This window comes from Cebus imitator, unplaced genomic scaffold, assembly GCF_001604975.1.
Source record: "Cebus imitator isolate Cc_AM_T3 unplaced genomic scaffold, Cebus_imitator-1.0 Scaffold443, whole genome shotgun sequence".
Lineage (NCBI taxonomy): Eukaryota > Metazoa > Chordata > Mammalia > Primates > Cebidae > Cebus > Cebus imitator.
In genome coordinates, this window is record NW_016107758.1 from 816,856 (window position 1) to 829,250 (window position 12,395).

The following is a 12,395-nucleotide window of genomic DNA, read 5'->3' on the forward strand; positions in this document are numbered from 1 at the left end:
GTGAGCCGAGATCACGCCATTGCATTCCAGCCTGGGTATCAAGAGCGAAACTCCGTCTCAAAAAAAAAGGCAGCAAAAACAGAAATTAAAGGCCTGCCATGGTGGCTCATGCCTGTACTCCCAGACTGAGGTCAGGAGTTCAAGACCAGCCTGACCAACATGGCGAAACCCCATCTCTACTAAAAATACAAAATTAGCCAGGAGTGGTGGCACATGCCTGCACTCCCAGCTACTCAGGAGGCTGAGGCAGAAGCATCTCTTGAACCCAGGAGGCAGAGTTTGCAGTGAGCTAGATTGCACCATTGCACTCCAGTCTGGGCGACATAAGCCAAACTCTGTTGAAAGAAAAGAAAAGAAAAGAAGAAAAGAAAAAGAAAAGAAAGAAAAAGAAAGGAGGGAGGGAGGGAGGGAGGGAGGGAGGGAGGGAAGGAATTAAAGGAGATCTAAATAAATGGAGGAAAATACCATATTCATGGATTGAAAGGCTCAATTTCTAAATATGGAAAATAACACATCGGGCAAACCTAATCCCTTTGAAACAAAACAGAACAAGCAAAACTGACAAAACTTTAAAAATACCAGCCAAATAGATTTTCAGATGCAAAGCAAGATTATGGGAGACAATTTTCTAGGCACAATTAATATTGATAAAAGGCACAGTTTTCTCAGAGGATAGAATATATTCTACCTTTATACGAGAGTCTAAAATGATTGTTACCTCGGGAGGTGCCAGTCTTGGAATGAAGGGTGGGGAGCTTCTGCTGGTAGCGATGTGTCTCAGGGCGTGGTGGGGCTGGGAGTGGGGGTGTGAGGGTGCCTTAAGCCTCACACACACACAGGATGCATGTGGAGGATTCTGAGAAAATGAGCACTGTCACGTTTTAAAAAACCATCTTGGGCCCGGCATGGTGGCTCACGCTTGTAATCCCAGCACTTTGGGAGGCTGAGATAGGTACCTGAGGTCAGGAGTTCGAGACCAGCCTGACCAACATGGCGAAACCCCATCTCAACTAAAAAATACAAACATTAGCTGGGCGTGGGCATGCACCTGTACTCCCAGCTACTCAGGAGGCTGAGACAGGAGAATCTCTTGAACCCACGAGGCAGAGGTTGCAGTGAGCTGAGATCAAGTCACTGCATTTCATCCTGGGTGACAGAGTGAGACTCCATCTCAAAAAAAAGAAAAAGAAAAAAACCAAACAAAAAACCATCTTAGCCACTTTTAAGTAGTGTCCAGGTCACTGGCATTAGGACATTCTCATTCTGCGCGGCCATCACCACCATCCATCCCCAGGGCTCTTCTGATCTTACAAAACGGAACCTCTACAGCCCCTACGCCCCGGCTCCACCTCCCCGCCCCAGCCCCTGGCGCCCACCTGTCTCCCCTCCCTCTCTGAATTCCACTCTCTGGGCCTCAAGCACAGTCACGTTTGTCCTTTTGTGACTGGCTGACTTCAAGTAGCATAACAACATCCTCAAGGCTCCTCCCCGGGGCAGCCTGTGTTTTCAGGCTGAATAAATCTGCTGGATGTAAATACCACATCTTGCTGATCTAGTCATCTGTAGGTGGACCTTCCACCTTGATATGGGCTGAACTATGTTTCCGCACAATTTGAATATCAAAGCCCCAACCCAAAGTCCTCGGAATGTAACCGTATTTGGAGATTAAGTCATCAAGGAGACGTGATGGCGATTAGGGTGGGCCCTCATCCACCACAACCAGCCTCCCTAGAGGAGGAAGAGCCCCAGGGTGTGAGCACACAGGGAGAAGGCCTGTCTGCAAGCCAGAGAGAGGCCCCTGCCAGCACCATCCCTGCCTCACCTTCGCCTCGGACTTCAGCCCCATACTGGGAAAAAAGAAAGTTCTGCCATCTAAGCCCCACGGGCTGTAGTACTTCTTATGACAGTCCCAGAAAGGAGTGCACCCCTTCCAGCTACAGTGGATGACACTGCAGGGGTCCTGAGATCTCCCTGGGGTCTGTATCCAGCGCTGGGGAGCCCCCACCCGGGGCCCGAATCCAGCGCTGGGGAGCCCCCACCCGGGGCCCGAATCCAGCGCTGGGGAGCCCCCACCCGGGGCCCGAATCCAGCGCTCCGAGCGCTCATCCGCGGTGGCCGTGCTGGCTCTCATGGGAGCTGTGCACCTAATCCTCCGGGGAGCCCTGTTTTCCACAGCAGCTGCACCATTTACACTCCCTCCAGCGACGCACAAGTCAGTTCCTGCTCGTCCTCATCACTTGTGATTTTAAGCAGTGGCCATCCTAGCAGTAGGAGGTTACGGTCTCGCTGGTGCCGAGGGGACAGCAGGCTGGCGGGGTGGGTGCTGGGAGCCCAGCTGGTGCCTGTGCCATCCTCGGGGAGTTGGTGGCAGCTCCAGGCAGGCAGAGGCAGTGGGTTGGGGGCAGATCAAAGAGATTTTGAAGGTACAAAAGGGGTGGGGTGCAAGAGATAAGAGCCAGAACCAACCTGAGCTGTGGAGGGCACGGGAGGAGGAGGAGGGGCCGCCCAGTCCACTCTCCAGAGCCCTCCCGGCCCACCCCATCAGAAGGGAGCCCCCCTTCCTGCTGTTCCTCCCACTGTGGCTCGCTCACCCCAGGCCCTCACCCCAGTGCAATTGGCCCCCAAGCACCTGGCTACTGAGGAGGCCACCCTGGCCTGCTGCCCCTGCGGGCACCCCCGTGCTGTCCCCACCCTCAGGACCAACACAGGCGTGGTACAGATGCTGGGAGGGGCTCACCGATCTGCTTGGCAGGGCTCCCAGCTCCAGCCGCCTGCTGTCTACCTGGCTGGAAGGCACGGAGCATATCAGCATCTGCCCAGGATGACAAAACCCATCCCGCCCCACCCTGCCTCCAACCCCTGTCCCCGCCCTGCCCCAGGACACTCAGGACCACAGAAGAATGTTTGGGGGTGGGGGTCAGGATGTGTGGGCACAGGACACGCAGGCACGGAGGTGGTAGGCAGGGCCAGAGGGCACCGCCAGCCCTGGGCCTCCAGTCGGCTCCCCTTCTCTTTGGGCCAGGCCCATGGCAAGGGTCCGGTTGGCGGGAAGCATGGACCAGGGGTGCTGGCCCTGCTGGCCTCCAGGGACAGAGGGGAGCTGGACTGCTCCCAAAGTGGTCTGAGGACAGAGGTGGCCGTGGCGACTGAGTGTCCAGGTGAGAGGCCCTGTGCCCTCCCTGGAGGCTCATCTCAGCTGTGCTTGGGGCGGCAGGAAGGGACCCCACGTCCACCTGTGGGCTGCTGGGGCGGACATCAGACATGGGGCCTAGGAGGACCAGGAAGAGGGCCCTCCATGGTCAGAACCTCCTGCGTGGCCTTAAGACCTGGGACCCAGCTTCTCCCCACAGTGGCCTCCCGGTGACAGATGGACCTGGGTGCCGCTGTGGCCCTGCACTGACTGGCCCTGCAGGGAGGTCCCCCGCCCTGGTCTTGCCTTTGCCTGGCCAGGCCCCCCTCACCCTCCCGGGGCTCCTGTCTGAACATCAGTGGGATCTGCTCATTTCTCTGCAGCCTGGCCGGGCCAGGGTGGGCGGTGATCTGATTGTGTGTTGAGGACAGCGTGGTGAGGGCTTTGGGGCTGCCAGGGGGTGCCAGGGAAACATGGTGATGCCCATCCACCCCCAAAAGGCTCTGGGCCCAGGGTGGGGGCACAGACCCAGGCAGGGGAGGGCCTCCCGAGTTGAGCCATGGTCTCCTGGGCGCTGTGTTACCTTTGAGGCGTGGGCTGTGCTCCCATAAGGGCCCCTCTTCTCTGCCTCTGGGGGGGTCACATCGATCAGGACAGTGCTGTCCTCTTCCTGGACCCACCGCCGCAGCATCCCGCTCCTGTGCCCGCCAAGGCCGGGTGGGGACGGGGTCAGAGAGGGGATGCCTGAGGCCATCCCAGAGCCCTGCACAGGCTGCAGTGAGCGGCTTTACAGACCCGACCTGGAGCAGAATGCGGCTATGGCTGGCCTGGCCGACTCTCTTGGCCATAAGCGCGTGGAGAGCGCCCTAGCCAGCCACTAGCCCCCGGAAGAAACCAGTGCCGGGGACGGAGGGTCTGGCAGGCCTGGCACAGCAGGTGTCTGTCCGTCTGTCCATCCAGTTAGTGCCCAAGTCCTCCAGCCCTGAATGTCGCCTGCTCTGCCTGGGTACTCAGTGGAGCCCCAGAAGGCCAGAAGCCCCCACCTCTCTTATCTGTAGGGCTGAGCCACGTCAGCCGGGGACAGGCAAGCCCTCAAGTCGCCTGCCTTTGCCCAATGCCAGGACCCCCAGGCCCTGAGCTCGGTTCCTCCTGGGGGGTCCCAGCTTCCTCCCACACCTTCACCCCAGGGTCTCCCTCTGTGGGAGGGCAGGTGCCGTGGCTCCCAGTCTCGGGCTGACAAAACAGGGCCAAGAGTGTGACATCTGTGGTCCTGGAAGGAGGGGTTCGAGCCGGGGCTGGGCGTTCCGCGAGGCACTGATGACCAGGCTGTGACCACGGGGGCACCGCAGGAGTTCGGGATGGGGGGCTTTCTAGTCCCACCCTCCACTTCGGATTAGCAGAGGCCCAGAGAGTCGGAGCCCAGGCTGCCCTGCGCCTGCCTGCCCCTGAAGCCCGAGCCAGGCCCCGGGCTAGGAGCCTCACTACAGACTGCGGGGTGCCCCTGGAGGAAAGTCCCCAAGGAGTTTCGGCCACCCAGCAGCCCCCCGCTCCCCCATCCCACTGTGGTGGGCAGGCCAGGCCCCTCCTCAGAGCTCTCTGCAGAAGGAAAGGGGGATGCCCCAACCAAGGAAGGACCTGCTCCATGGGGGAGTCCCTGGCAGACAGGAAGCCAACCTGGGGTGCCCTGTCCAGAGCCGCACTGAGAGTGCGTCCCTCCTCGTGCCCCAAGGGGCTCTGGGGACCAGGGCGAGCCTGGCACTGCCTCCCCCCTGGCCAGGGTGTGTGAAGGCCCCAGTGTGCTGGGATGCCACCCTGCAGTGCTCCCCCCCTCCCTGTGGCCCACACGTCTAGGGTGGGTCCCCACCTGGCACAGTGGCTTCCAGAAGAGGCCTCGGAGATCATGGCCCACCTCCCAGCATAAGCCCGGTCTGGGCAGTAGAGTCGGGCCATCCCGCAGCAGAGGGTGCGGAGGGGCGGTCCTTGGAGCTCCGCCCAGGCAATGGCAGCCACCGCCTGCCCTCACCTTGCCTGCACGGGGCGGAAAGCAGGCAGGGGAGGCACCCAGCACAGCTGGCCAGGGCAAGTCCTCCCGGCTTTGGAGCAGGATCTCTCTTTGTTTGAAGACGGGGTGTGGGGCTCAGAGCTGCAAACAGAGGCAGCCCACTTCCCCGGGCCTTCACACACCCGAACGCAAATGCTGCCGTCCTCCGGGGGCCTGATTTGCTTAGAGATGTCAGAGCTGCTTTGGAAGGTCAGGTGGGGGTGGGATTCTGCAGGAACAGCCACAGGTGCCACTTCTGCTGGAAGCCCAGCCAGGCAGGCCGAGCAAGCGCTCTTAACATGGAGGGAAACTGAGGCTCCCTGAGGTCACATAGCTTGCACTGAGTGGTGGGCCAGGGTTTCACCGGGGAGCTGGGAAGATCGGGAGACCCAGGTCACAGTGCTGGCTCCGCTAATGCCTGAGGGGTGACCTCAGACACATCCCATGCTCAGGGCCCCATCTGCAAAAGGACAGGAAGGGTCCTAGCCTTCTCCCATCCTCTGTGCCCTCCTCCTCCTCATTCTCCTCCTCCCCTCCTCCGCCTGCCGCTCCTCCCGCTCCTCGTCCTCCGATCCTTTCTTCCCCTCCTTTCCCCTCCTTTTTCTCCTAGCCCTCTGCCCCTCCCCCCTCCTCCTTGGCGCCCAGCAGGAGGCGTCTCCTGGAGCCTATCGCCTTGCTGGCTGCCTCCCAGCACCGCTCCACTGGTGAGCCCCAAGCTCAGCTTGCTGTTCCAGGTGCCCCCTTCTTTTTTTTTTTTTTTTTTTTTTTTTTTTTTTTTGAGACAGAGTTTCACTCTTGTTACCCAGGCTGGAGTGCAATGGCGTGATCTCGGCTCACCGCAACCTCCGCCTCCTGGGTTCAGGCAATTCTCCTGCCTCAGCCTCCTGAGTAGCTGGGATTACAGGCACGCACCACCATGCCCAGCTAATTTTTTGTATTTTTAGTAGAGACGGGGTTTCACCATGTTGACCAGGATGGTCTCGATCTCTTGACCTCGTGATCCGCCCACCTCGGCCTCCCAAAGTGCTGGGATTACAGGCTTGAGCCACCGCGCCCGGCCCCAGGTGCCCCCTTCTGCCTACTGAAATCCTTCCAGGCAGGCCGGGCACGGTGGCTCACGCCTGCAGTCCCAGCACTTTGGGAGGCCGAGGCGTGCGGACCACCTGAGGTTGGGAGTTCATGACCAGCCTGACCAACATGGAAAAACACTGTCTCTACTAAAAATAAAAAATTAGCTGGGCGTGGTGGCGCATGCCTGTGATCCCAAGCACTCAGGAAGCTGAGGCAGGAGAATCGCTCGAACCTGGGAGACGGAGGTTGTGGTGAGCCGAGATCACACCACTGCACTCCAGCCTGGGCAACAAGAGCAAAACTCCTTCTCAAAATAAATAAATAAATAAAAAAGAAATAAATCCCTCCAGGCTGTTCTGGAACCTGTGCTGTGCCTTGCCATAGCGGGAAGCCCTGCAGGCCGGGTTCCGGGTCAAGACCAGCGGAGTCTGAAGGCATCTGCATGAGACGTCTCTGTGGCCAAGCTCAGCCTGCAGGCCCCTGAGATGGAGCCCGGACACAGCCTGGGCTGGGGAAGTGTTCCAGAACCCAGGAAAGCAGTGGGGAGGCAGGAGGGGAGGGAGGACGAGCGGGCGCCATCTTCCCAGGTCCTGCCACGGCCCTCCGCCGGGGAGGCACGGCTCGGCGCATCCTCACCTGGGTGCAGCTGTAGGCTCTTCCTCGGCTCAGTCACTGGCCAAGGACCCTCCCAGGAGCTCCTGGCTTCCTGCTCTTGGTGACAAAGTGGCTCTGGTGGCCGAAGGGCTGGCTGCTGGGGGTGCCCACACCACGATGGGGGCCCTCTGAGGGACACGTGCACGCTCACCTAAAGGGGGTCCAGGCCTGGGGAGGGTCTTTCGAGTTGTACTTTACACAATTGCGTTTGGGCGGGTGGTTTTTCAAGCTGTGTTGCTTTTAGGGGAGGAGGAAGGGAGGGAGGCAGGAAAGCCAGGACAATCAGCACGGGGTCCTGCTGGGTCCTGGCACACTGGGAAGAGCCCAGGCCCAGAACCCGCTGCACCAGCTTTCTTTGGCTGTAACTTTTTGTACCAACTTTTGTAACATTTAGGGACATACTTAGGGGTGTAGCTGGTGGAAGTGGAAGTGGTGGTGGTCAACAGCCGACACTCCAGTTCAGTGCTGCTCCTGAGGCTGGGGGCGCGTGCAGGGCACCCTCTGTGAGGACTCTGGCACTGTGCCCTGGCCACCCGGGAGCCCTGCCGGACACAGTGGCTGGGTCGCAGGGGACGGACTCTTGGTTGGCTGTGCTGCCGGCCTTCCAACCTTCCCGTCTGCAGGGAGCAGCGAGCACCCCAGCTTCCGTGAGCTGCCCACGCTGGGCCCTGGCCTGTGTTTCCATCAGGATTCCTGTCTCCTTTCTTTGATGTGTGGAGTGTTGAACAGTATGCCCCTGCCGGCTTTAAAGGCTGCAGACGCCTTATTTCATCTACTGTTGCCATTATTATCTATGTAAAATTTTATGTAAACAAACCCATCAAAATCTTGTCTTACAGTTGTGCTGGGGAGTTGTGTTTTTTGGGACGAAGTTTTGCTCTTGTCGCCCATCCTGCAGTGCAGGGGCACGATCTCGCCTCACTGCAACCTCCACCTCCCGGGTTCAGGCGATTCTCCTGCCTCAGCCTCCCGAGCAGCTGGGATTACAGGCATGTGCCACCATGCCCTGCTAATTTTGCATTTTTAGTAGAAACGGGGTTTCTCCATGTTGGTCAGGCTGGTCTTGAACTCCCAACCTCAAATGATCTGCCCGCCTTGGCCTCCCAAGGTGCTGGGATCATAGGCATGAGCCACCGCACCCGGGCTTAATTTTTAATTTTTTTAGAGATGCAGTCTCGCTGTGTTGCCCAGGCTGGGGTTTGAAGACGTCTCAGCCTCCACCTAAGGGATTGTCCTGCACACCCCTGGAAGGACTGAAGCCTCCCTGTTGATGGGACATCTGCTGCTTCCTCCTGTGTCCTCGCTGCTTGAAGGTAAGGTTTCTGGTTTGTCTCCTACTTGTGAGTTGGGATGTTTCACAACTTATTCCTGTTCTATTAATGTTACTTTAACCTCACGTTTCCCATAAGCTTTATTGATAAGCAGTGGCTCCCTTCTGCACAAAGACAGGATCTCGCCCCATCTCCTTTTACTTGCTCTTCTCTGACCTCCAGAAAAAGAATCTTATGCTTCAGATCATCAATTGCTCTGTGGGGGCACATTCTGTATCTCATTAAGAATTCTGCCTTGGCATTTCCAAAAAGCTTCACAACCACATTAAAAACTTTTTTTTTTTTTTTGAGACTGGGTCTCACCGTGTCACCAGGCCGGGGTGCTGTGGTACCATCAGTGTTGTTCACATAGCCTTGAACAATGGGGCTCCACTGGGTCCTCCCACCTCAGCCTCCCAGTAGCTGGGACTACAGGTGTGGGATCCCCTGCCCAGCTAATTTTTATTTTATTTTGTAGAGACCTTGTTGCCCAGGCTGGTCTCAAACTCCTGGGCTCAAGTGATCATCCCTCTTCGGCCTCCTAAAATGTTGAGATTACAGACGTGAGCCACTATGCCCAGACCAAACACACTGTTTTGAATTAAAGTTTTGTTGGTCTGAGTGCTCGCCGCTGGCTGCTCTGAAATTGTCTTTCCCTTTCTTCAGTTCTTTCTTTGGATTCATGTTTTGTTTGGTGGAGGGCTCCTCTGAATGATTTCTCAGCAAGGGCACTCACATCCCAAATACTCATGTGCCTAAAATCCTTCTTTGGCTGGGGGCAGAGTTCTAGGGCCAGGATCTGGGGCCACACCCCAGCCCCAGCACTCCTGAGGTGTCTCTGCTTCTCGACAGGTAGCTGCTTCCTAGATTCAGGTCTTACCGTGTATTCTAAGGAAGGCTGGATCAGGAAGGGAACAGGACCTTACGCCTCAGGTTAGCCACCATGCTGCCTGGAGCCTCCCTGGCAGCTGGACGGACAGTCAGCCTGGGGACCTCTGGGCACATCCTCGCTACACTCGTCCCCAGGAGGGCTCACAGAATCGGGAGCGGCTGTGCAGCAGAACTTTCTGGGACGGGGGAGCAGGCTGCCCCATTGAGACGCGGCTGCTGAGCTCGAGCGTGGCGAGCGTGGCAGAGGCATGGGGTCTTCACTTAGCTTCCACAGTGGACAGCACAGCTCCAGAGTCCCAGAGGCAGAAGGGACCTTGGTGGCCACACGATGTGGCCCTCATTCTGCAGAAGAAATCTGAGACCCTGGGAGGTGATGAAGCCCTGATAGCATTAAATCTAGACCTCGGGTGTCTGTCAATGTACATTTTACATTAAAAAAACCAAAACAATGGGGTGAGAACGGGAAGCCACTGCACAAGGGGCCCAGAGTTCCGATCCTTGGAGGCCGTCTGTGGAGACTTACCGGGCTCGCATTCTGGCAGCAGCGCAGACTGCGCGGACACGGGGCGCCTTCCCCACACCTGAGCTTTCACGCACACCCACCTGAGCTGCGGCGAGAACTGACGGGCACACGTGAGAGCAGTCGGCCTGCCCGGCGCTCGTTAAAGGGCAGCTCTAAGGAGTGCGGCACGCCGGCCTTGTTAAGGGCAGCTCTAAGGAGCGCAGCACGCCGGCCTTGTTAAGGGCAGCTCTAAGGAGCACGGCGCACAGGCCTGAGGCGGCCTTTACCCATGCTTTTTTAACTTACATAATTTAAAACATTGGCCTTGTCTGATTAAAAGACTAAAAACCTCAGCTGTTGCAGTCAGGCCTGCCTGAATCCTGCTAACCGGGACTGGGGCCCCCCGGACTGCAGGTGAATGCTGTCAAGCACCCTCAGGCCCTGTGTTTCACACGGATCAGGTGCGGCCTGTGCCCGCGTTCTGAGAGGAGGAAACAAAGGAATTTCTAGCAAGTGAACTCGACGTGTCCAGTATTCCCTCTGTGGCTACAATAACTGTCAGCACTCACCCAGGAGGACCGTGTGGCAAGGTTTAATTGCAATGGCATCTGAAAACGTGCGTGGCCTCGCGCGTTAGCTATTGTCAGTGCCTTTATTGCCATCGGGTTTGTGACTGTTGATACAGTGACGACCTCAGGAACAACAGGTGGGTTAAAAAACTGTGGCTGGGCAGTTCTTCCGAGGACAGGAACCCCGTGAGGAGCAAGGAGGACTCAGAACCGGACGAACGTGGCGTCGATCTGCCGCACAGAGGGGAGGGCGAGCATGACCTTTCTCCGGTACTGGGGGTCCTTCTGCAGGGGGTTCCGCTCCAGGTACACCGTCTCCAGGCTCCTGGCTCCCTTCAGCTCGTCGAGGTCGCTCCAGCTCTCAAGAAGATTGTCATTCATCTGGGGACACACACGGGAGAAAAGCCTTTAGAACCAAACAGCCCCACCCTCACAGCCCACAGCCCCGACTCTGGTGGGGGGCCACTAGCCACCCTCCTCCCTCCCACTCAGAAGAGGGCGAGCAGCTGTGGGTCTTCGCCGGCACCTCACGGGACCTTCCATCGCCCCATGGTGCATCCCGGCCACCTCCAGCAGCATCCCGAGTGCAAGTTACCTATCCATACCCAACCCTGGGCCAGTCACCATGACGGGGCCAAACCCACGTTCAGGTCAGCAGAGGAAGACCAAGCAGTCCTGGCCACCTGCCTGCCACGCTCATCCACAGGCACGTGTCGAAGCAGAGCAGCCATCCTTCCCAAGGCCGGACTCCGTGGTGTCACTGGGACACAGCAGACAGAGACTGCTCTACCTACAGCTCTTGACTCTTCTGTAAATTACCTCTGTGGCTCTCTCCACAAGGAAGTCCTGGCTGCTGCCTTCGTCCAATACCATGCCCCGGAATACAGATCACGAGCAGGTGGGAGTCAGAGATCTGAGTGGCAGGCTCAGAGCAGACTGCATTTTACCATCTTGGCCCTGCCATGCCCAGTTGGAGGGGACATGCCTTTGACAGGAAGAGTTCTCTCGCATTTCAAAAGTGCTGTCAGGACAAGACTACAAAATGACTCTGATGTCACTCCATGCGTGACGGGCATGCAGTCCACCCCTGTCCAATGGATGCATGTGGCTCCTGTACGCGGACGAATTTTGGGACAACAAAATACCTTGGTGAGCGCCGACAGCACCAGGAAAACCAACAGGATGCATCCGGTAAGGCTGAGGTGACAGGGTGGGAGGGGATGTGGGGAGAAGAGCCACCAGGCTCCAGGCCGGTGTGCCAGCCAACTAGTCTAACCACCAGCTCCCCGACAAACACAAAAGCCCTCATGAGTAGTGTCTGCCAACTTCTGTGGTCTAAATATCCCCGCCATGGCTGATTTCATGCCACCAACATGAGCAATGTCCCCGGCTCTGGGGCTGGGACGAGACGTCACCACCAGCTCCCAGCCTAGCTGGAGGCAGCACATGGCTGCTTGCAGGTGTCGTGATTGGAGCTTCAGGAGCACTCATGGACCTCAGAACAAGGGGAGCCAGTCCAGCTTCACACCTTGTTGGTCTGACCCTCACCTTCAATCACCCTGAGTGCAGAAATCACATGTTCAGAGCTGCCCGACCTCAGGGCCTGCCACGCACACCAAGGTGGCAAGAGCAGGGCCGCTGCTCCTGAGGCGGCAGCTGGACTTGACCGTGAACCCACAACGGGCAGAGCCAGGGACACTCGTTATAGGGTGACAGACTTCGACTCCTTTTACACAGAGGTCAGGATGGGGACTGTCCGTGTGGCACGAGAGTGCAAGCAGGGGCATTCTAGTCTGGGGCCCACACTGCCTTGCCCACAGCTGGGCCCGATTGGGGTGTCCACTGCTCTGCACAGCTCCCCTTCTCTCCAGGGCCCTGTCTTGCACACTGCGGCTGTCAGAGGTGCTGATCTCTGCCTCTTCCACTTAGAAGTACTGTGCTCTGTGTGGGAAATGTCCCAGGTAAGGAGCGGGGCAATCATGGGGCTGGCGCTGGAACTTCCTCCTCAGAGCCTGCAGGTGTGTGCTGCCCACTGTCCACTGCCTGAGGAGAGTGGCTTCATCTGCTTCTGTCTGTGGCAGGAGGGCTGGTCTGGCAGCAGGTCCACTGTCATAGCCGGGCTGTCTTTAGTAACTTAACGTGTTAGGGCCTCCCAGAGAGGAATATAATGTGCATCTCACAGGCTCACCTGTTTGAGAAACCCTATTTTTTTTTTTTTTTTTTTTTT

General features: G+C 57.8%; 2 protein-coding genes across 4 annotated transcripts in view; both read right to left on the reverse strand.

Annotated features, from left to right (window-relative positions):
* ANO7 (anoctamin 7) overlaps nt 1–5,141 on the reverse strand; it is a 35,613-nt gene extending 30,472 nt beyond the window's left edge. Inside the window, exons 1-3 of the mRNA XM_017510782.2 lie at nt 4,995–5,141; nt 3,714–3,828; nt 2,738–2,786 (exon numbers count right to left, since the gene is read on the reverse strand). Of these exons, the coding sequence (XP_017366271.1) occupies nt 2,738–2,786; nt 3,714–3,828; nt 4,995–5,080 (250 nt within the window). The 5' untranslated portion in view covers nt 5,081–5,141. The remainder of the gene's footprint in view (nt 1–2,737; nt 2,787–3,713; nt 3,829–4,994) is intronic.
* A 5,034-nt stretch (nt 5,142–10,175) lies between these two features.
* Nucleotides 10,176–12,395, reverse strand: part of PPP1R7 (protein phosphatase 1 regulatory subunit 7) — a 31,804-nt gene continuing 29,584 nt past the window's right edge. For 2 of the 3 annotated variants that reach the window (XM_017510799.1, XM_017510801.1), the window contains one exon: nt 10,176–10,549. In XM_017510799.1, the coding sequence (XP_017366288.1) occupies nt 10,373–10,549 (177 nt within the window). In that variant the 3' untranslated portion in view covers nt 10,176–10,372. The remainder of the gene's footprint in view (nt 10,550–12,395) is intronic. The other variant, XM_017510800.1, reaches the window with a different exon arrangement.